The 24,586-nt window shown below is 37.3% G+C and overlaps 3 protein-coding genes across 6 annotated transcripts in view; 2 read left to right on the plus strand and 1 right to left on the minus strand.

Moving 5' to 3' along the window:
- Window positions 1-24,586, minus strand: part of LOC139938575 (GATOR1 complex protein DEPDC5-like) — a 92,758-nt gene that overhangs the window by 13,988 nt on the left and 54,184 nt on the right. The window contains exons 7-16 of one of the 4 annotated variants that reach the window (XM_071934151.1): window positions 12,088-12,219; window positions 10,619-10,691; window positions 9,364-9,470; window positions 7,892-7,969; window positions 7,056-7,190; window positions 6,170-6,231; window positions 5,233-5,391; window positions 3,695-3,953; window positions 1,766-1,915; window positions 883-987 (exon numbers count right to left, since the gene is read on the minus strand). In XM_071934151.1, the coding sequence (XP_071790252.1) occupies window positions 883-987; window positions 1,766-1,915; window positions 3,695-3,953; window positions 5,233-5,391; window positions 6,170-6,231; window positions 7,056-7,190; window positions 7,892-7,969; window positions 9,364-9,470; window positions 10,619-10,691; window positions 12,088-12,219 (1,260 nt within the window). Of the gene's footprint in view, window positions 1-882; window positions 1,006-1,765; window positions 1,916-3,694; window positions 3,954-5,232; window positions 5,392-6,169; window positions 6,232-7,055; window positions 7,191-7,891; window positions 7,973-9,363; window positions 9,471-10,618; window positions 10,692-12,087; window positions 12,220-24,586 lie in introns of all 4 variants that reach the window. The other 3 variants (XM_071934148.1, XM_071934150.1, XM_071934147.1) reach the window with 3 other exon arrangements.
- LOC139938084 (kappa-type opioid receptor-like) lies at window positions 15,733-16,899 on the plus strand. Its single transcript, XM_071933462.1, has one exon. It carries the CDS (start codon window positions 15,733-15,735, stop codon window positions 16,897-16,899), a length of 1,167 nt encoding a protein of 388 aa, XP_071789563.1.
- Window positions 21,346-22,509, plus strand: LOC139938085 (kappa-type opioid receptor-like). The gene has a single exon (XM_071933463.1). The coding sequence runs from the start codon at window positions 21,346-21,348 to the stop codon at window positions 22,507-22,509; it is 1,164 nt and encodes a 387-aa protein (XP_071789564.1).

Genomic DNA, 24,586 nt, shown 5'->3' on the forward strand with positions numbered 1-24,586 from the left:
ATGCAAATTTAACATCTATTATATAACATTACTTTACATGTACTTCTTGGTTCCTTGATCTAAAAACGTTTTGTAAATGTCAAAGACCAGTATAAATAATAATAATAAATATAATAATAAAAAGCATTTACATGTATAAGGCGAATTATGAAGCACAGATTCCTCAATGTTTCTAACAATACAAACAAAAAGCTAAAAACCTGACCAATTAAAACATAGGATAAATACTAAGTAAACCGAAAATATCTGACACACACACCACTTGATGTACCCTAATATGTGCATAAAATAACAAATCTGAGAAAATTTGAGCTCAATTGGTCATCAAAGTTGCAAAAAACAAATGAAAATGTCTGACAATGGCTTCATCTACACCTCAAACATTGCCCTCTTGTGGTCATGTTTTATACTGATTACAATAGACCTTTATCACGCTTTCAACCATCTTGGTCATGTTCCCTGTTTTCCAATAACAGTAATGAATGCTAACAATAAATGCGCATAGCACCAGACTACTATTTCGTCCAGCCTATTGTTTGGTTACAATGGGTTGGAATGGAGTTAAATCAAGATGACCACACCGTGATAAAGGTCTATATCTACACCCTAAACAGTACCCTCTTGTGGTCATGTTTTATACTGATTACAATAGACCTTTATCACGCTTTCACCATCTTGGTCATGTTCCCTGTTTTCCAATAACAGTAATGAATGCTAACATCCAATGTGCATGGCACCAGACTACTATTTTGTCCAGTCTATTGTTTGGTTACAATGAGTTGGAATAGAGTTAAATCAAGATGACCACGCCATGATAAAGGTTTTTATCCATACCCCAAACAGTGCCCCTCTTGTGGTCATGTTTTATACTGATTACATTACCTGTTTGCAGGAAGGGTGTCCAAGCTTGCTCTCCTGTAATGCCCCATCCGCATCCAATCCTTCTCTTCAAATTCACCATCAAACCGAGCATTCTATTTGGAGAATCTGAACGAAAATCACCAGCTGCATTAGCGAAGGGTAAATACCACCATTGAAAACAATAAATCAAGTAAGTTTCCGTACTACAAAATTTTTATAAATGATTTTTTTTTTCCAAAATGAAGAGTTGCAAAATATTAATGGAAAAATTACTCCAATTATAATGCAACTACATGAAGTCCTTACTTTAGCTACAGGACGTCAAACAAGTCAAAAATAAAAAAAAATAAAAAAGGGTTTTAAACTTTTCTTTTTGATATCGTTCTGATAAAAACTGAATGTGAACAGAATTTTGAGCTGTCAAACAACCACTTCTTTTCAGAACCATCACAACTCATACAGAGATGTGGTACCGCAAACTTTACTAGATTAGAGTCCCATTATGGAAAGTGTTAAATCCTACTGGTGATATAACCAAAACCTCACAAGATTGTATGTTCACAGTGAACAGTTCAAAACACTTAAAACTCTATACTCATTGTCGTCGTCGTCGTCGTCCTATGAGTCGTGACTGACCCTTCCTATCCAGTGCAGATCGATATGCATTGTTTATTGATAAGCCCGTGAGTTCTTTGATTCTGTCTGTCCAAGAAAGTTTTTGACGGCCACGTGAGCTACTACCTTCCACACATCCTTGCACAATGATCTTCCCAAGGTTGTCCCCCCTCTCTTCTGGATAACCAAAGTGTTGAAGCTTGTTTTTGTCAATCCTTGTAATCCCACCATAAAAAGTTTCATGTCATACTTATTCATGTATTGTTATAAAATACAAAAATTTGCTCACCATCATTAGTAGTCTCTTCTCCAGCGGATTCATTGAAGAGGCTAGATGCACTTGATGATGAACTGATGAGGTCACTACTACTGTTACCAGTGGACTCGCTGGTCAGGGAGCTGTGCTTGTGATGAAGCTGGATCACATCTCCATGAGGACCTGTACCGAATACAATCAAACTGATCATTGTAAGGATTAGTTTTGATGAATGTAGAATGTTTTGAAAACAGGCAAAAAGATGTTATATGTTGTAACGTCGACTTGAGCGGTCTAAAAGTCTTCGCTGCAGCTAAACAATAATAATAACTGACACAATAAAGAAAATAACTGGTGTGAAGCAATATGTCTCCGTTACTGATAATGGTTTATTCTGTTTCCTTATTCTCTCTTGTCGATTAACTCCTTTTAATGATTCTCTTTAATTCCTTCTCTTTATTTAACCAGAATCAAGCCCTGTGTGCGCAATTACTGACCTGTTCTCTCAATCTGTTCTTTCCTCCAAGCCCGCCAAATCACAACTGAAAACGAAGCCTAAAAATACCCACTGCTGCGACCTGTGGTCAGCACATGCTGTCCATGTGATCCCCACGCGGGGATCACGCGTCGTGCACACACAGTTCATGTGCCCGGCAACGCTGGCGATGGCTCTAGAACTGTTTCCCCACAATATTCAGCCCGTGTGATTTCATCTCATAAGACTCTTATACAAATGTTATAAGACTGCTCTTAGCAGTTCAAAAAAGGTTCTTATGTGATTCCTTTTAAAGACCCTGGACTCTATTGGTAATTACTCATAATAATTGTTAGCATAAAACCTTCCTTGGTAACGAGTAATGGAGAGAGGTTGATAGTATATAACATTTTGAGGAAAGGCTCCCTATGAAGTGTGGTAGTTTTAGAGAAAGAAGTAATTTTCCATGAATTTCAAATTGAGACCTCAGAATTAGATTTTGAGTTCTCAAAATCGAGTATCGGAAAGTACACAACTTCATGTGACAAGGGTGTTTTTTCGTTTTTCATGGACCAATTGAGATAAAATTTGGACGGGTCCATTATTTAATGCATATGTTGAGATACACCAAGTGAGAAGACAGGTCTTTGACAATTACCAATAGTGTCCTAGTGTCCAGAGTCTTTAAGTCCTACTTATTACGAGCCGTTTTTGTCCTTTTCTTCTTTTGTCCAACTGCAACCACCCCCCCCCACCCCCACAAAAAAAAGTGACACATTTAATTTTGGTGTTTTAAATTAGGTTCACATTAGGAGTACATTAATACCTATCCTCTGTTGTACATGTGTAAAAGAACATAAAATAAAAATAAAACTCGGTACTTTCCCAGGTCCTATGAAAAATGTCGTTGTTTATATTGTATTTGGAAATGTCCATGTATTAGTGTGACATCAATTGTACAAACATAAAACTTGCAACATGATATAAAATGTTAACTAATTTCAGCTAAGTAAAGCACATTTAAAGGCAGTAGACACTATTGGTAATTGTCAAAGACTAGCCTTCACAGTTGGTATATCTCAACATATGCATAAAATAACAAACCTGTAAAAATTTGAGCTCAATCGGGCAAAGAACTTGCAAGATAACAATAAAAGAAAAAAACACCCTTGGCACACGAAGTTGTGTGCGTTTAGCTGTTTAATTTTGAGACCTCAAGTTCTAAATCTGAGGTCTCAAAATCAAATTTGTGAAAAATTACCTTTTCTCAAAAACTATCACTATGGCACTTCAGAGGGAGTCGTTTCTCACAATGTTTTATACCATCAACCTCTCCCCATTACTCGTCAACAAGAAAGGTTTTATGCTAATAATTATTTTGAGTAATTACCAATAGTGTCTGGTGCCTTAAACATAAAGCACAATATTGAGTAACAAATGTACGTGCAGAGGAAGAAAGAAAGGAAAAAAAGAAATTCCTGACTCACCATGAGGGAAGGTATGGGTCCACCTCCTCCGATCTGGAGTCAGCTTGGTCGTCAAGGAAGCAGGCACGAATGGATTATTACATTTCTGTGTCTTCATGTTGTGCACTTTGAAGATTGACTTGTCGAACTGTGCACATTCATCCATCTCACTGTCTGAATCATAAGATTCATGTGATACTGGATAGTGGATGCCAGTTGCTGTTTTAGGGGGTAGCTTTGGCAGGCTGTTGGCGTTTGTGGAATCTGTGCTGTTTTTTAACTGTGGGATAAACAAGGCTAGCAGTTAAATACCTAAATTACTTTTTCAAAATAAGTTTGAAAATGGGAGAATGTTTGCTTACAGATATCACTGAGTTGAGGCTGATTGGTTAATAATACTTAAAAAAAAAACATTTAGATCTCTTTTTTACTCATTTAAAAAAGAAATTGTTTATCATTTGTCACTACTAAGGAAATAAAAGTTGAATTGCATAATTGAATTGAAGAGAATTGAGCCCAGTTGGCTGTTAAATAACTCACTCACGAGGGAAGATCTTAACTAATTGATGTTGTTACATGTATGTTTGGTTTGCGGTATACACCATTTGTGTATCTACTTGCCAGGTAGAGTTTGTTCCATCATTCTGATTGTTGAAACACGTGTTGCATATTATCAATTCTGTTGCCATGCTACCCTTCTCAAATGGGGTACTAAATAATTTCTTTTGTGGAGACAGGACACAGAACAAAGGACTGTCCTGATAAAACATACACAAACAGTACAAGACAAGTACATGAACTATTATACACAAATTGACTGGCAATGAGGTAAATAGTGCAAGTCTACATGTATTCCCCGGAGGGACTGTGAGTAAACAGAAGAGGGCCTGTGAATGAAAAAACGTCCCTCTTCTTTATACGCTTTAAGATTTATATTCGCAAAGTAAACCTTAAGAACACTTTTTTTTTAGGCAATAAAGCTATGAATACAACAATGATCATACTTTAGTCTTATTTGTATCGTTTTGAGTGAAATGGTAGTTGAAAACATCACTTTACTTGTATTTACAAGTAAAGCTTTTAACCAAAAAAATATATTCTGGCTAATTTCAAATGGGAGTAACTCAGCAACGCGATACACCCCAAAGCTTAGACATATACATGTACCAAATAACTGCAGTGTTTGAGTGTTCTTTCCAGCCATGCATATAACTATATTTTTTAAATTGTCAACATCTGACTCATTTTCACAGAGCGGGTCACATGTGTTTTTTAACACCTCGGTCTTAAATGTGAAATAAGAAAAGAAACTTGGAAAAGAAAGGGAGTTTTTCAGTTGCTGTTCACAGTTCATGTCAAGGGAGGGCGCTGTAACCAGTCAAAAATTATAAGACTATAGTAGGCTTACCGGCTCGGGCACTAATTCCGCAAAACATGCGCACGATCACTAGATTTTATTAGTTCACCCCACGTGACTGTGGTTCAGCCAACCAGAATACAGAACAAGCAAGGTGTGTTATGAAGAAAAAAAGACCTGACATCAAACGAAGACAACTTACGTTTTTTGTTGGCAGTCTGAACTTTGGAATGAAGTGTGATTGAGCGGATGAGAAATGCCGCTGTCTCTGACTAGGTGATAGATAGAAGCTGTAGTTCAGCCAGTACGGGATATGGTGTGTATTGGTGGAATTCAGGCTCTTGGCTTCATCGTCACTGAACTGAAACCAGAAAAAGCAAAGGACAAATAAGAAAATATACAGTTTTTGACTTACTCTTATTACACCAATGTGTGTAAGCGCTTTATAGTCAGTACTTTTCCTAAATTCTGTGAAAGATATTCACAGGCATAAAATAATGTAAAAGTGAAAAGGTCATCGTGTGAACACAGTGTGATCTGTGTGTGTTTAATGTGTGGACCAACTATATTCAAATCACACATCATTCACACAGTTTTCATAGTCTGGGAGTGGTCACAATGTGAAATGACCACCATGTGAACACAGTGTGATCTCAGTGTGTTTTCTGTGTGGACCAACTATATTCAAATCACACATCATTCACACAGTTTTCATAGTCTGGGAGTGGTCACAATGTGAAATGGTCACCGTGTGAATACAATGTGATCTCAGTGTGTTTTCTGTGAGGACCAACTATATTCAAATCACACATCATTCACACAGTTTTCATAGTCTGGGAGTGGTCACAATGTGAAATGACCACCATGTGAACACAGTGTGATCTCAGTGTGTTTTCTGTGTGGACCAACTATGTTCAAATCACACATCATTCACACAGTTTCCATAGTCTGGGAGTAGTCACTAAAGGGAGTTGTTTCTCACAATGTTGCTCGTTACCAAGTAAGGTTTAATGCTAACATATATTTTGAGTAATTACCTAATGTGTACAGTGCCTTTGTGTTCAACTTAAAACAAGTTCTCAATTTTAATTATCCAAATCTAAAAAATAAAAAAAAAATAGTGTTAAGTATGTGCTTACCAAGAGTAGTGGTACTGGATGAGGAGGTTGCTCTGCCAGACAGACCAAGTCACTCCCAACACCTGCAGCAAATTTACAAACAATGGACCTGAATAGTTGGCTTGAGAGGTATTACACAAGATTGTCCAGGATAAAAAAATACCCTTTAATTTTAGTCTAAAAATTACTGTAAATGAAGTTCATGCTAAAACCATTTATTTTGTAAAATATATCCCTGAGAAATGAAGTAATGTTCAAGAACAGCCAGAGCAAGTCACAAGTGCTTAAACATTAAAGAAAAAGAAACAACTAAAAGTGAGTGATTTAAAATCTAACTGTTGCCGTAGTGTATAATCTATTCACTTAAAATGTACAGGCGCACAAAATAAAGACATCTGCAATCAATCACACATCAATTTCTGAAGTACTTTCTGGCTTTACAAGTCCAAGTCATTTGCAGTTCAAAGGCAAGAATTAAATGCAGCCAGTGTCCAGGACGAGAAGTACAGCACTTGCCTCATCAAATATTTGTACCTAAAGGGACACGTTGCCTTGGATCGATCGAGTTGGACTATGTAAAAAATGTTTTGAAACTGTTTGTTACAAAATGCTGGGTTAGAAAGATGTTTAAAATTTAGAATATAACAATCGACACAAATATGCCTCAAGATTGCATGGTTTTCCGTATTTGTCGTGACTAGAACAGCACGCCATTCATAAAATAACTGACCGTGTTAGTTTGCAAAGTGAAAGGAAAACAACGCAATTTCAAGGCATATTTGTGTGGGTTGCTACATTCCACTACTGTAACATCTTTCTAACCATATGCAATTCATAACAAACAGTTTCAAACGCTTTTCATGGACCAACTCGACCAATCCAAGGCAACGTATGTCTTTAAACTTACCATAATCAATCATACGATGCTTGGTGATATCACACAGTGTTCTGTCCACGTGGAACACGCCAGCACCAGGCGTAATAATTTCAACCACTTGACCCGTCCGATCAAAGTTTCTGTTGACGTAGTGATTGTCAAATACTGTGGGTGGGGTGGACAGAGAAAACGGATAAGTGCCACTTGGGGATTACATATATCTTGAGAAAAGACATCTATCACACTTCAGCTTATCCCCCTTAAACTATGCAGCTATAGGGACCTTGGCATGCTTGGGGCACACTTTAATAGAGCTGCTTAAGCAGAAAGACAGTTCTCTAAAGAAAAAAACTCTACCTGGCAAGTAGATACACACATGGTGTTTTCGCGAACCAAAGAAGTTTTTTTCTTCTTCATATTTCCCAGTGTCATAAGGTACATCAGCACTAACAAAACTTGCTAAGCACATAAACAAATTGCTAAGCAAAATTAGGCTACCAGTTACCATTGCTGGTGTGACTGGTACTCCGCTCATTTCTTGCTTAGCAAAGAACTTTGCTCAGCATAATCTTCTGCTAAACAGCTTTACTGGGCCAAGGGGTAGGCTAGCCTGGGTAGTTGAAGCTAATTATTAGTTTGCCTAAATGTGTCTGGTCTTTATTTTGGTTTCATGACAGTTGTCCTATCAGTTTGTACACAATGATACTGGTAGAGTTTTGTCCTGCATATTTTAACCAAATCAAGTTTTGATACATTAATCTATTAAATCTTATACTCCCTATTATTTTTGTATTGCCTCATCCAAATTAAACGGGGATTCAAAGATCCACTTCTGTTGACTTATAAGTATAATGTATTGTACTGACCGTTGAGTGACATGTTGATTGCTTCTAGTAGATTACCATCGGCTGCCTTAGAGTTGTAGCCCTTTGGAATTCTACCATCTGCTTGAAGAGAAATACAAAACTTGCTTTAAAGGCACTGGATACGTTTGGTAATTCTCAGTCTTCGCACTTAGTGTATCTCAACATATGCATAAAACAACAAACCTGTGAAAATTTGAGCTCAATCAGTCGTTGAAGTTGCGAGATAATGAAAGAAAAACCATCCTTGTCACACAAAGTAGTCTGCTTTCAGATGCTTGATTTTGAGACCTCAAAATCTAATTCTGAGGTCTCAAAATCAAATTCGTCGAAAATTACTTCTTTCTCGAAAACTACATTACTTCAGAGGGAGCCGCTTCTCACAATGTTTTTTATCAACAGCTTACCATTACTCATTACCAAGTAAGGTTTTATGCTCATAATTATTTTGAGTAATCACCAATAGTGTACTTAAGTACACAAGGGTTTTTGAAATACATAACACATAGCTCTTCTTGAGGGACACCATAGAGTGTGACAAAGCAGGGGAAAACTGGTTTGGGTCATTCCAAGTCAGTTTATCTCTTGTCTTTAATTATTGTGGCGTGAAGTAATAAAGTGCGTTGATCTGCGGGTGGGATTTGAACCCTCAACCTTTGCAATCCTTGAGTAGTGTCTTAACCAACAAGACCACCGAGATTGCCTGGTAGTCAAAGGTATTTCGAATCCTATGTTTTATGGAGGTTGTCAACTATGCAAAGGCCGAGTTCGGGCAGTGTGTTCTTGGATGCTCGAGAACAAGACGGATTGCTGTTCTTGTTTCATCCGCTCAAACGACGATATGATAAAAGCGCCACGAAAAGTGATTCGGTACTGGTCATGTGACCATGTGGTTCGTCAGTTAAATACATAGGCTGTTTTTTAACAGTTGGAAACCTGACAGTAGAAAGAGAACACACTTTCAACATTTTCTTTGGAATGACTATTAACTTTCAACTTCTGTAACAATCTATTTGAGAGTCTTTTTGCATCTTATTTACTTATTCTCCTGATTTTGTGCTGGCATTTTGTAAATTGTTGTTCTCGAAACCCCAGATGAAAGGTGGTGTGTGATCTTGTTCCGAGTGAATCATTCTCGGGTCATGTTCTTATCGTTCTGGCGTTAGAACAGCGCACACGGGCCAAGAACACACCGCCCGAACTTAGCCATCAAGGGAACTTTGCAAACTCCCACAAGGGGCTATAAACACCAAGCTGGCAATAGCCAATGTCCCTCATCATTGCTTTAATGTCTATGATCATGAACTGCACAAATCAAGAAATTGTGATCCAGTAACTAGACAACAATACTTATTCTAGTCATTGTGAAATCAGCAGTTAGCTTGTGGATTCGAACCCCAGCCTTTGTGATTGCCAGTCCTGCAGTCTAACTACTAGACCACAGTGACCCTGTGACTAAAATGAAAAGTGTTTACCTGCTTGATGGCATGAACTGATGCCCTGATTGTATTGCCACATAATCTGTTTGAGTGATGCCAGCATAGGCATCCAGTCATCACATCTCTCATTATGAATCATAACCCTGTGGTGACAAAAACCAAAGTAAAGACTGGTTCATACTTCCTGCGAATGTGAACCAATTTTGACATCAGAGCCTTAACTTCGCTGCAAATGTTTTGCAGGAGATGTGCACATTTCAACTGCTGCGAAATATTCGTTGCAAATTTGTGACGTCAAAATTTGTCAAAAGTATGAACCAGGCTAAAGTATAGTCACAATTGAAAACAAAGTACAGCAATCGTACAAAAATGAACATTTAGCATTTATTTTTTAAGGTAGGGTAACAAAACTGTTAATGTGCAAAACTACAGTCATAGATAGGCCTAAACATTTTTCTGTGTCTATTTTATGAGCTACAGTTTGAAAACAACTGATGTAGCAGATATCTAAGTTATCACTGTGTCATTTATGATGAATAAAAAAGTACTTGAATTTGTCAAATACAAGATCTGCTAAGAGTTCCTCAATATTTATATTTTGTTCTATTGGAAGTCTTTGTAACACAAATTGACCCATGATTGTGGCTGTGCACTAATTTATTGGGCAAATCGTCATTAGTGCAGAGTACTAGTTATGCAGGTATGGTGTTTGTAAAAATGAGATTGATTTCATCACCCTAAACCAACAACGTACCATCCTATCAAATCAAACAATATAGTCACGTACAACATATAACTATCAATATACATCAAACTAGTGAAAAGGCCAAACAACTCGACATATTGTATAGTTTTACAGATTGCACTTAAGTAAACAATAACTTAAAGGCACTAGACACCTTAGGTAATTGTCAAGGACCAATCTGCTCACTTGGTGTATCTCATTATATGCATAAAATAACAAACCTGAGAAAATTTGAACTCAATTGGTCGTCGTAGTTGCAAGAGAATAATGGAAGAAAAAACACCCTTGTCGTAAGTTGTGTGCTTTCACATGCTCGAATTCGACACCTCAGCTAAGGTCTCGAATTCAAATCAAATATTTTCGTGAGAAATTACTTCTTTCTCAAAAACTATGCTACTTCAGAGGGAGCTGTTTCTCACTATGTTTTATACTATCAGCAGGTCTTCATAGTTCGTTTCTAAGTAAGTTAACAACTATTTTGAGTAATTACCAATAGTGTCTAGTGCCTTTAAGGACCAAACCAAACACAATCAGTAAAAAACATACCTGTAAAAATCCTCATAAATTCTACCGCCACCATCCAGATGCAATGCACTCTGCATTTCCTCCGGAAACTCATCTGTACAAATAGAAAAATGAAATTTAGCATCAAAGTAAGCATGTTCTGTAATGAAAATGGTCAAAACAATAACTAGGAGACTTGTCATCCTTACTCGCATCTAAGAGCTGAATTGCAAGGACACGGCTGTGTGTTCGATAAGAAGGCATGCAAGGGCGCCTTTGGCAGCCAGCCACATCAACCCATTATGAACCACGGAGCACAGCCAGAGATCGAAAGTGTTGGATTTTTCCTGAGGGAGGAAAACCGGATGGTCTGGAAAACCCTTGTGGCACAGCAGAGAACCAACGCACATCTCAACTCACATTATGGCCCTGGCCGGGTTTCGAACCAGGGTCACCTTGGTAAGAGACAAGCACTTTACACACAAGCCAAACATACCCCCTTTTACCATTAAAGTAAGCATGTTCTGTAAAGAAATTGTTCAAAACCATAATAGTTTAACAGAAAACTCCAGAATAAAAAGCTCCTGAGAGCTGCGAACAATGCAATCAGGGATATTTTGTACAACAATCAGAGTGGTTTATATGAAAGAGAGATATCAGAGTGATATTAAGAATAACATTACACATAATAGGGACAAAGTTTCCAAAATCAAGGAGATTTTCAAATTTGTGTATTTTCAGGGAAATTACGGCAGAATCAGGGAGAGTGACGGTTCTGAAAGCAAATCTAGCACCACTTTTAGATGTAAGTTGGACAGAAAACATCCTCAATACAAGTTTTGTGTTGAAGATCTAAAATAAAAAAAAATAAAAAAGGAGCCTTGTGTTTACTGGACATTGCAGGAGAAGGACAGACTACATGTATACGTGTAAGTTATGTCAGATTTAAGTGCTTTGGCAACTACCACATGGGAAGAGGAGCAGATCAAGGGTGGCCAAAACATAAGATACTGTACATCAACCAACCAGTGAAGACTCAAACCTGATGAGGACATAAGCCATAAGCCTTTTTGTGATCTGGCGGACACAATGCTACAACACTATAAGGTTTGGGTAAATTTGTGCGTACTGACCATAGAAATAGAGCGTGTGTTATTCAGTGAAGTGCGCATTTTAGGCGACGCGGGAGTTTACACGTAAACCTAATGACCACTAACATGGTGAGCGTGGCATAAGTCGCGCCGCGTGTGACGCGCGTATCACGTCCGCCATACCTCAAAAAGGCTTACTGCATGCTGGGCAGGAACATTTGAAAAGCCATCTCATGTGTAATGGAAGCCTAGCCCAGATTGGACTCCTCCATTCCACATTGACATTCTACCAAGGTTAATGGAAACCGTGGAATGAATGAAAACACTTTTATGTGAAGAAATATTGTTTAAGTGAAAAGAATAAATGTAAAAATATTAATCAAATGTTATCAATCGAAATAAATAAAAAAAGCTCCTTACTTAATGACTTAGCTTCATAAAATGTTCTTGAAAACAAGACCAGCGTCAGTTCACTGTTGATGTTTCTCATCTTCCATTGACTAAAAAGCTCCGTTAGAAAACCATTCACCGCTTTCTCGATGTACAGATCTCCTGTACAAAATCAAAGAATACAAAAGAGGGAATACAAGTGAATAAATTCTGTTTCATTTCAAATTCAGTTTTGCTAAAACTCAACATTACATGACCTCGGTGTCGCCTTATTCTAGGATCTAAACCTCACAGGTATTAAATTCAGGTGGTCCTTTTGTTTGTTTGTTTGTTGTTTATATATATTTTTTTTTATAAGACAATCTCCACAATGGACAAAAAACTAAAATAAAAACAATAATAATAACCAGCTTTTATATTGCGCTTTTCACACCCTAAGGGCGTCTCAAAGCACTTCCAACATTATTACCCCTGGTCACTGGGTCTTAATTCATTTCTGAAACCATCTCAGCTCCCTAGCGATTTATACAGCCTGTGCAACAATTATGCACTACTCGGCTCAACTCACATCTCTGCCCTTACATGTACACATTTACCCCCTGGGTGTAGAGAAGCTGCAATTAAGGGTGCGTTCGTTTTATAGCTCCCCTGGGTCTACCCCGGTGTGTGGCGTTTTTTTTTTCCAGGACGAACGTTGATAATTATCTGCACACGTTCGTCCTGAAAAAGAAAAACTCCACACACTGGGGTCGACCCTGGGAAGCTAAACGAACGCACCCTAAGTGTCTTGCTCAGGGACACAAGTGTCATGGCCGGGATTCGATACCCATACTTTACTGAACAGCAGCACCAGACAGCCTTCCATAAATACAAGCAGCATAAAAAAGCAGCACCAGACAGCCTTCCATAAATACAAGCAGTATAAAAGACATAGGGAATCTGAGGAAATTGTACACGTTAACACAAATCTTCTGTGCAATCACCTGAAATACAAAACTACAGGTTTGAATACTGTGCGGATTATTGCTGTCTCATTTTGGTGATTGCTCTAGTCTTTCCCACACAAAATTAAGGCTCAATAGCAGATCATGTGTAAACAGGGGGAAAACTTGAGTTTCCCAGGCACAGATACAAGTAGGCAGCGTGAACTCTTGTCACACGAGCAAGGCATCCAGGGGCAGAAAAATAAATGTTGTTGCGAAATCCAAGGAACAAAGTTGTTCAGTGCAAGTTTTGTTTTAGTTGCATGGTGTGTTTCACGAACACTTTCAAAACCTATTATGTAACCAAAGGGTCACTACAATCTTGTTGTCCCCCACAATAAACAAAAGATGTCCCCTGATAAACAATTTCCAAACCCAAACGAACAAAAATTACAAAGAAAGCAAAATGGGTCATTTCGTGTCAATTCACCACGCTTTTGGACAGGACCGTCACAAATTTAAATATAATTTGGCGAGCTGATTCGACTCATTGAGAAGTTTCATTTCAAACCATGATGTTGACCATGTCCAAAAAGCTGACCTGAAATGACCCAAATACAAACAAAATCAAGGAGAATGCTGTTTAACAAATTGACATTCAGTATTCACAGCCATCTCCCTGGCCATGCAATGAATCTTCATTACAGCAGACTATCTGACAGTTATTGCAAAAACAAATTTTCGTTATTGAATAACATTCTCTAGAGTTGATATTTTTTAAAGATGGCAAGTACAAATTCAATTCATTAGCAGGCATTGCAAAAATGATAAAACAAGTCGACACTACTATTTAAAAGAAAGCGAGTCATCACTGTTTGCAATTAATAAATTTAGAAGCGATAGAAAACAAAAATTGGACAGACTTAGTTAATAATGAACTTCAAACATAAAGTAAACGGGTGAAGTTGTGGTGTAAAAGCGATAACGAAAATCTTATCTCAAACTTTTTGTTTTAGGTACATGTAAGTACTTATAAACACAAAGTCTGAAACTGCATGTAATCTTTTACTGTATTACGCTTTTAGGCTTAAAACCTATTAGGCTTAATTAGGCTTAAAAGGTTCCAAAACTGATCACATCTTTAGTAACGATTCTAAGCTGCCCTCCAAATCTTCAAGCGCAATGTTTGGTTTTGGCCGCTTGAAGATTTGGAGGTCAACTTTAAGATAAAATTGTTACTGAAAGTTTTGGTCAGTAATTTCTTTACAGTGAATCTACACACTTTAAAAGGTCAATTTAAGACTTTTTAAAGACTCTTTTAATGCCGCCTTAAACAGCGTTTAACATATTTAAGATTTGGTTTGTTTTTGCACACTTCATACATTTTTTTAAGAACTCAAATAACTGAATTTAGTATACATCAAGTTTATTCTCTGGGCTTTAAACTTTGACAGTTTAATTTAAAGGGTGGCTGCAGTGTTTTTTTTTTTATTATTTAAACGATTAAACAGGACTTTTTAAACCTGAAATATTTTTTTAATTTTTTTATTAAATGCGCAAGTATTTTAGAAGTGGTTTTCAAGAGATTAGGGGAACCCACCCCGCCCCTAAAAGGGAGCCTTCATGTGATGTCATGTCAGGAACCCGAGCCGTCGGGTCCCCTGGCTGTGTGCATATATAGAGACGTGTGCATTGTGTGGCCTGGTGCCTAGGCGCGTGTAGTTAGGAACCAGACTCTTTTTGCCGACGATATGTTTGAATTCCCGACGTGACGCTGATGGTAGGGTGGCGGTAACAATCCACAAAAGGGGGGGCATGACTTATTCGCTAATTACGCAAGTGAGATATGTCGGGAAAAAAAACAAAAACATTTTTATTGATGTTCAATACATATATCAGAAATAAATGACAGCAAAATTAACTGTTTATTTTTAATTCACTTAAGCATCCCTTTAAGACTTTTTAATACTTTTTCAGTATCCACAGAAACTGGAGAAAAGTGTCAAATTTGTTTTGCCCATAACCAGTTACTTACTGATTGACAGAGCAAAACCTTAACTAGATTATTATTATAGGCAATGCATCAACATTTGATCGTGATCAAACAAAACCCCATTGCTGTTAGTGGTTCAATGCAGTCTTAATTTTAGATAAAGCACACTGTGGGCTAATCTTCTGAAGTAGAGCAGATACAACTACTGGCTGTACCAGACTCTTCTCGTTATCAATCTTGTACATGGAGGTACGGTTGTACAAGTCAAGACGGTACACTTCTTTGTGGTTAGTCTGAGACGAAGTTAACACATGCCTCTCTATTCAACTCAATTTTCTGTACATCAAAAAGCAGACATGCAGAAGATCAAAGAAGGTATATGGAAACCGAATAATGGTGAATGAAGATTTTCAATGATTTGAAGATTTTTACAAAGAGAACCATGGTGTCAAGATATCATGAGTGTTTGGATTTTTGAAGACGATAACAAATTTGTGTCAGACATCTGAAGAACAGCATACAACAACATAAAGCATCCTGCTTTTTAAACTGGACTAAAACAGAAACAAAACAGTCTTTCAACTTATCCACAAATTGGAAATGTAGTTACTGCTGATGGAATTTTTCTATGTTTGTATTCTTGAAGCCAAATCCCTGCAAGACATCTTCAATGCACCTTGAAAATATATACTTCTTTCTAAGCTGAATGTTCAGTGACGACTAGAATTTACCAATAAACTTTGCGAGGATAAAGCCAACATGGGTTCGAACGTGGCATCAAGTGACTGTAGTGCTTTTTATAACATCACTGAGGAGACAGTTTCTGAGTGGCTTTTTACTCCAGCAGACTCCATCATTATTACCGTCATCACACCGATCATCATGGCTCTTGGTCTCATCAACAACACTATTTTTCTATTTGTAATTTTACGTTCTCCAAAAATGAGATCTGAAACTAATATTTACTTGGCACATTTGGCAATAGCTGATCTTCTGTACCTGATTTTGAGTGTTTTCCACGATCTTGTTATGTACAAAACAGGGCCCACAATAAGAGGCAGTGTTATCCGAGGCACATTTCTTATGAGCTCAGCAGAATGCATCTGCTTTATAATAGTGACAAATACTGCTTATTTTGCATCAATTGTATTTCTTACCATGGTATCATTTGAGAGATACCTTGCCATGTGCCACCCCATCAAACATCTGAAAATACGTGGACAGCATCGAACAAACAAAACAGTGGCGATCTGCTGGCTGGTGGGGTTAATTTTTTCAGGATTAACATTGCCTGGCTCAGCTAAACATGTTATTAAATGTCTTCAATGGCCTGATGATGAAATGTACCATGGGTTTCCATCCACTGTGGCGTCTTGTGGTGCCGTACAGCCATGGGTTATCTACTACACTACACCATTGTTAAATATTCCTTGGCTAATTGCACTGGTTGCCAACATTTACATGTTTGTTAAAATCATACAGACATTACACAAGCGCAAGAGTACCTTAGGTATGACACAAAGATACAACGAAGCAGTGCATACTCGAAATCAAGTAGCCAAGATGCTGATTGTCAATGGAATAGTATTCTTCATCTGCCAGACACCATACCGCGTGATAAGTCTGACCGCATGGGTTAGTCTCTTAGCACAGATTCCAGATCCTATACACGCAAGACTTGGGCTTGCAAAAGTATGGGTTTCTTTAATTCCTCAGTATGTCAACACCGTAGTCAACCCTTTGATCTACGGTGTGATGAGTTCTCAGTACCGTTCAGCTTTAATTGATGCCTTTCAGCGCAAAAGAAGATCCAGAAATAAGGAAGTTTCTGCAACCATTTCTTCAAATGTTATCAATGAACCTGAGACCGATATGCGATCGTCCAACACATTTAAAGACAATGAAAAGGTTGAAAGCAGACTGTGAATGAAAACAACTGAATTTTTGTAAATTGAACTGAGGTAAGCCAATTAATTGTCTTGCATCATGATCAACAAGACATTGTTCAGAGAGGTGTAGAATGGTTGGTAACTTTGGAAAGTCTCTAACAAATCAATAAGGAAGAAGCAAGGAATGTCCTCTAAAGACCTTTGTAAAACTTCATTTTTTGAAACATTTTGTAAAGATTACTTAAAGCCATTGGACCCTTTCGGCACAGAAAAAAAAAAAAAAGTTCACAGATTTATAAATAACTTACAGGGTTTACAGAAGGTAGTGGTGAAATACTTCTCTTGAAATATTAGTCCATGAAATGCTTTAATTTTTGAGAAAACAGTAAAACAATAACAATTCTCGTTAACGAGAATTAGGGATTTATTTTAAACACAAGTCATGACACGGCGAAACGCGCGGATACAAGGGTGGGTTTTCCCGTTATTTTTTCCCGACTCCGATGACCGATTAAGCCCAAATTTTCACAGGTTTGTTATTTGATGTAGAAGTTGTGATACACGAAGTGTGGGCCTTGGACAATACTGTTTACCGAAAGGGTCAAATGGCTTTAAAACTGTGCCCTGTTAAACACATTATAAAATGCAAAAAACTGTGCACATATAGATACCAAATAATAATAACAAAAAAATCACCACAGGGATTAGGGTGTTAAAATAACACAAATACTTTCACAAAAAAAACATTGGTGTTATTTTCACACCCTTTATGTTAATTTTGATTTTCTCTTTGGTATCTATATGTGATAACACATAGTTTTTGCAGTGTAAGTGTCGTGGCCGAGCGGTTAAGAGCATCAAATTCAAACTCTGGTGTTTCTGATCAGCAGAGTGTGGGTTCGAATCCCCAGCCGTGACACTGTGTCCCTGAGCAAGACACTTAACCATTGCTTCGTCCTTCGGATGGGACGTAAAGCCATTGGTCCCATGTGTTGTGTAACGCATGTAAAAGAACCCAGTGCACTTATCGAAAAGAGAAGGGGTTCGCCCGGTGTTCCTGGTTGTGGCTGCTTAATGCGCCGTAGCACCTTGTAAACCCTTATAAGGTGCTAAATAATTGGGTCTCATAATTCATCACTGCAATAACCTATCTTTCTGAAAGTTTGTATATACTCAGCGCCTTGAGTACCTTGTTTGGTAGATACGTGCGCTATATAAGACTTCGATATTATTATTATTATTATTATATTATATTATTATATTAAATCCATGTTTAAGTTGTACTCTGTCTACTTTGTCATTCAATTCAATTCCATAAAATATTTCCACAATATTACAGAACTACATTATGCATAAATACTGGGTTTTATTTCACACTTAATTAATATTCAAACATTTTTAAAAGGGCGAAATCCAATGCCACTTCAATTGAGTATCAAAGTTAGGAAAGAAATGGGACCTAAATATTTCTTACAGATTTATTACAAAAATTGCACTAATTTGCAGATTTGGAGGGTTACTTTAAAATCTTACTGAAGTTTAATGGCCAGTAGATGGTAACCGTTTGATCACAATTCCACAGCAAACAGGCTTCCAAGCCTAACCAGCTGTGTAATTGATGCTTTCTTCTAAAATGTGGAATCAGAGATACTCCACAAGCGAGAAGTTAGATTAATTAGGTTCAGGAAAAATGACAGTCAGCTTGATTTTGGAAGATTTGAGGTGATACGAATATTAGATATGAAGTAGTTCAGTACTTTACCAACAGATGGAAAAGGTGATAGAACCATGCTTCTTTCATGCAACAGTCGTCAGACCTTTCCTCCTACAATGTGGAATCAGAGAGACTGCACAAGTGAGAAGTCGGAATGATGAGGTTCAGAAAAAAACATTTACCCCCTGGGTGTAGAGAAGCTGCAATTAAGGGTGCGTTCGTTTAGCTCCCCTGGGTCTACCCCGGTGTGTGGCATTTTTTTTTTTCCAGGACGAACTTTGATAATTATCTGCACACGTTCGTCCTGAAAAAGAAAAACTCCACACACTGGGGTCGACCCTGGGAAGCTAAACGAACGCACCCTAAGTGTCTTGCTCAGGGACACAAGTGTCATGGCCGGGATTCGAACCCACACTTTACTGAACAGCAGCACCAGACAGCCTTCCATAAATACAAGCAGCATAAAAAAGCAGCACCAGACAGCCTTCCATAAATACAAGCAGCATAAAAGACATAGAAAATCTGAGGAAATTGTACACGTTAACACAATCTTCTGTGCAATCACCTGAAATACAAAACTACAGGTTTGAATACTGTGCGGATTATTGCTGTCTCATTTTGGTGATTGCTCTAGTCTTTCCCACACAAAATTAAGGCTCAAAAGCAGATCATGTGTAAACAGGGAAGAAAAACTTTAGTTTCCCAGGCACAGATACATGTAGGCAGCGTGAACTCTCGTCACATGAGCAAGGCATCCAGGGGCAGAAAAATAAATGTTGTTGCGAAATCCAAGGAACAAAGTTGTTCAGTGAAAGTTTTGTTTTAGTTGCATGGTGTGTTTCACGAACACTTTCAAAACCTATTATGTAACCAAAGGGTCACTACAATCTTGTTGTCCCCCACAATAAACAAAAGATGTCCCCTGATAAACAATTTCCAAACCCAAACGAACAAAAATTACAAAGAAAGCAAACTGGGACATTTCGTGTCAATTCACCATGCTTTTGGACAGGACCGTCACAAATTTCAATATAGTTTGGCGAGCTGATTCGACTTATTGAGAAATTTCATTTCAAACCATGTTGACCATATCCAAAAAGCGTGTCCAATTGACCTGAAATGACCAAAATACAAAAATTTCAAGAAGAACGCTGTTTTACAAATTGACATTAAGTATTCACAGCCATCTCCCTGGCCATGCAATGAATCTTCATTACAGCGGACTATCTGACAGTTATTGCAAAAACAAATTTTTGTTATTGAATAACATTCTCTAGAGTTGATATTTTTTAAAGATGGCAAGTACAAATTCAATTCATTAGCAGGCATTGCAAAAAATATGATAAAACAAGTTGAGACTACTATTGAAAGCAAAGGGAGTCATCACTGTTTGCAATCAATAAATTTAAAAGCAATGGAAAACAAAAATTGGACAGACTTCGTTGATAATGGACTTTCAAACAAAGTAAACAGGTGAAGTTGTTGTGTAAAAGCGATAACGAAAATCTTATCTCAAACTTTTTGTTTTAGGAACATGTAAGTACTTATAAACACAAAGTCTGAAACTGCATGTAATCTTTTACCATTTACTGTATTACGCTTTTAGGCTTAAAACCTTTTAGGCTTAATTAGGCTTAAAAGGTTCCAAAACTGATCACATCTTTCGTAACGATTCTAAGCTGTCCTCCAAATCTTCAAGCGCAATGTTTGGTTTTGGCCGCTTGAAGATTTGGAGGTCAACTTTAAGATGAAATTGTTACTGAAAGTTTTGGTCAGTAATTTCTTTACAGTGTATCTACACACTTTAAAAGGTCAAGAAGGCTTTTAAAGACTATTTTAATGCAGCCTTAAACCACGTTTAACATGTTTAAGATTTGGTTTGTTTTACACACTTCATACATTTTTTGAACTCAAATAACTGAATTTAGTATTTGTAGAGTTTATTCTTTAAGCCTTAAATTTCGACAGTTTAATTTAAGACTTTTTAATACTTTTTAAGAATCCACAAAAACTGGAGAAAAGGGTCAAATTTGTTTTGCCCTTAACCAGTCACTTACTGATTGACAGAGCAAAACCTTAACTAGATTATTATTATAGACAATGCATCAACACTTGATCGTGATCAAACAAAACCCCATTGCTGTTAGTGGTTCAATGCAGTCTAAATTTGAGATAAAGCACACTGTGGGATAATCTTCTGAAGTAGATCAGATACGTACAACTACTGGCTGTACCAGACTCTTCTCGTTATCAATCTTGTACATGGAGGTACGGTTGTACAAGTCAAGACGGTACACTTCTTTGTGGTTAGTCTGAGACGAAGTTACCTCTCTATTCAACTCAATATTCTGTACATCATAAAGCAGATATGCAGAAGATCAAAGAAGGTATGGAAACCGAATAATGGTGAATGAAGATTTTCAATGATTTGAAGATTTTTACAAAGAGAACCATGGTGTCAAGATATCATGAGTGTTTGGATTTTTGAAGATGATAAAAAACTTGTGTCAGACATCTGAAGAACAGCATACAACAACATAAAGCATCTTGCTTTTTAAACTGGACTAAAACAGAAACAAAACAGTCTTTCAACTTATCCACAAATTGGAAATGTAGTTACTGCTGATGTAATTTTTCTATGTTTGCATTCTTGAAGCCAAATCCCTGCAAGACATCTTCAATGCACCTTGAAAATATAGACTTCTTTCTAAGCTGAATGTTCAGTGACGACTAGAATTTACCAATAAACTTTGCGAGGATAAAGCCAACATGGGTTCGAACGTGGCATCAAGTGACTGTAGTGCTTTTTATAACATCACTGAGGAGACAGTTTCTGAGTGGCTTTTTACTCCAGCAGACTCCATCATTATTACCGTCATCATACCGATCATCTTGGCTCTTGGTCTCATCAACAACTTTACTTTTCTATTTGTGATTTTCCGTTCTCCAAAACTGAGATCTGAAACTAATATTTACTTGGCACATTTGGCAATGGCTGATCTTCTGTACCTGATTTTGAGTGTTTTCCACGATATCGTTATGTACAAAACAGGGCCCACAATAAGAGGAAGTGTTATCCGAGGCACATTTCTTATGAGCTCAGCAGAATGCATCTGCTTTGTAATAGTGGCAAATACTGGTTATTTTGCATCCATTGTATTTCTTACCATGGTATCATTTGAGAGATACCTTGCCATGTGCCACCCCATCAAACATCTGAAAATACGTGGACGGCGTCGAACAAACAAAACAGTGGCGATCTGCTGGCTGGTAGGGTTGATTTTTTCAGGAATAACCGTGCCTGGCTCAGCTAAACATGTTATTAAATGTCTTCAATGGCCCGATGATGAAATGTACCATGGGTTTCAATCCACTGTGGCATCTTGTGGTGCCGTACAGCCATGGGTTATCTACTACACTACACCATTGTTAAATGTTCCTTGGCTAATTGCACTGGTTGCCAACATTTACATGTTTGTTAAAATCATACAGACATTACACAAGCGTAAGAGTGCCTTGCGTAAGACACAAAGATACAACGAAGCAGTGCATACTCGAAATCAAGTAGCCAAGATGCTGATTGTCAATGGAGTAGTATTCTTCATCTGCCAGACACCATACCGCGTGATAAGTCTGACCGCATGGGTTAGTCTCTTAGCACAGATTCCGGATCCTTTACGCGGGCTTGGGCTTGCAAAAGTATGGGTTTCTTTAATTCCTCAGTATGTCAACACCGTAGTCAACCCTTTGATCTACGGTGTGATGAGTTCTCAGTACCGTTCAGCTTTAATTGATGCCTTTCAGCGCAAAAGAAGATCCAGAAATAAGGAAGTTTCTGCAACCATTTCTTCAAATGTTATCAATGAACCTGAGACCGATATGCGATTGTCCAACACATTTAAAGACAATGAAAAGGTGGAAAGCAGACTGTGATCGAAAACAACTGAATTTTGGAAATTGAACTGAGGTAAGCCAATTAATTGTCTTGTATCATGATCAACTAGACATTGTTCAGAGAGGTGTAGAATGGTTGGTAACTTTGGAAAGTTTCTAACAAATTAATGAATAAGGAAGAATCAAGGAATGTCCTTTAAAGCCATTGGACCCTTTCGGTTCAGAACAAAAAATAAAAGTTCACAGATTTACAAATAATTTACAGGGTTTACAGAAGGCAATGGTGAAAGACTTCTCTTGAAGTATTATTCCATGAAATGCTTTACTTTTTCAGAAAACAGCGAAACAATTTTATAAATTCTCGTTAACGAGAATTACGGATTTATTTAAAACACATGTCATGACAAGGCGAAACGCGCGGAAACAAGGATGGGTTTTTCCGTTGTTTTCTCCCGACTCCGATGACCAATTGAGCCTAAATTTTCACAGGTTTGCTATTTGATATAGAAGTTGTGGTACACAAAGTGTGGGCCTTGGACAACACTATTTACCGAAAGGGTCCAATGGCTTTAAAGAGCTTTGTAAAACTTCATTTTTTGAAAAATTTTGTATAGATTACTTAAAACTGTGCCCTGTTAAACACATTATAAAATAACATTTTTAAAAAATTCACCACAGGGATTAGGGTGTTAAAATAACACAAATACTTTCACAACAAATACATCTGGTGTTATTTTCACACCCTTTATGTTAATTTTGATTTTCTCTTTGGTATATATATATACATGTACATGTGACAACACATCGTTTTTGCAGTGTAAATCCATGTTTAAGTTACTCTGTCTACTTTGTCATTCAATTCAATTCTATAAAATATTTCCACAATATTACAGAACTAAATTATGCATAAATACTGGGATTTATTCCACACTTAATTAAAATTCAAACATTTTTAAAAGGGCCAAATCCAATGGCAATTCAATTGAGCATCAAAGTTAGGAAAGAACCAACAAATATTTGAGAATGGGGAAAAACACTTGAAAAGGGACCTAAATATTTCTTACAGATTTATTACAAAAATTGCACTTACTTGCAGATTTGGAGGGTTACTTTAAAATCTTACTGAAGTTTAATGGCCAGTAGATGGTAACCGTTTGATCACAATTCCACAGCAAACAGGCTTCCAAGCCTAACCAGCTGTGTAATTGATGCTTTCTTCCAAAATTTGGAATCAGAGATACTCCACAAGCGAGAAGTTAGATTAATTAGGTTCAGGAAAAATGACAGCTTGATTTTGGAAGATTTGAGGTGATACGAATATTAGATATGAAGTAGTTTAGTACTTTACCAACAGATGGAAAAGGTGATAGAACTATGCTTCTTTCATGCAACAGTCATAAGACCTTTGTCTTCTAAAATGTGGAATCAGAGAGACTGCACAAGTGAGAAGTTTGAATGATGAGGTTCAGAAAAAAACCAGCTTGGGTAACTTGATGACTTTAACCAAAACCTAAATGTGGCTTACAGGCAGTGGAAACTATTGGTAATTACTCAAAATAATTATTAGCAAAACAAAAAAACTTACTTGGGGACGAGTACTGGGGAGAGGTTGATGGTATAAAACATTGTGAGAAACGGCTCCCTCTGAAGTGCCATAGTTTTCGAGAAAGAAGTAATTTTCCACGAATTTGATTTTGAGACCTCAGGTTTAGAACTTGAGGTCTCTAAATCAACCATCTAAACGCACACAACTTTGGTGACAAGGGTGTTTTTTCCTTTCATTATTATCTCGCAAGTTCGATGACCGATTGAGCTCAAATTTTCACAGGTTTGTTATTTTATGCATATGTTGAGATACACCAACTGTGAAGGCTAGTCTTTGACAATTACCAAATAGTGTCCACTGTCTTTAACTCCATATAAAGTGACAAGGGTCTGATAAAAATTGAATGAAGCATGGCTCTATCACTGTTGGTAAATTACTACACTATTTCAATCTCCGACTCACCCCAAAACTTCCAAAATCAATTGCTTATAGACTTCTACACGAACCCATTAACTTTTAGCATTAGGTGTCACGTCAACCAGAGTATTTTTTTACAAGGGTCGAAACGTT

Source organism: Asterias amurensis, chromosome 6, assembly GCF_032118995.1.
Source record: "Asterias amurensis chromosome 6, ASM3211899v1".
Lineage (NCBI taxonomy): Eukaryota > Metazoa > Echinodermata > Asteroidea > Forcipulatida > Asteriidae > Asterias > Asterias amurensis.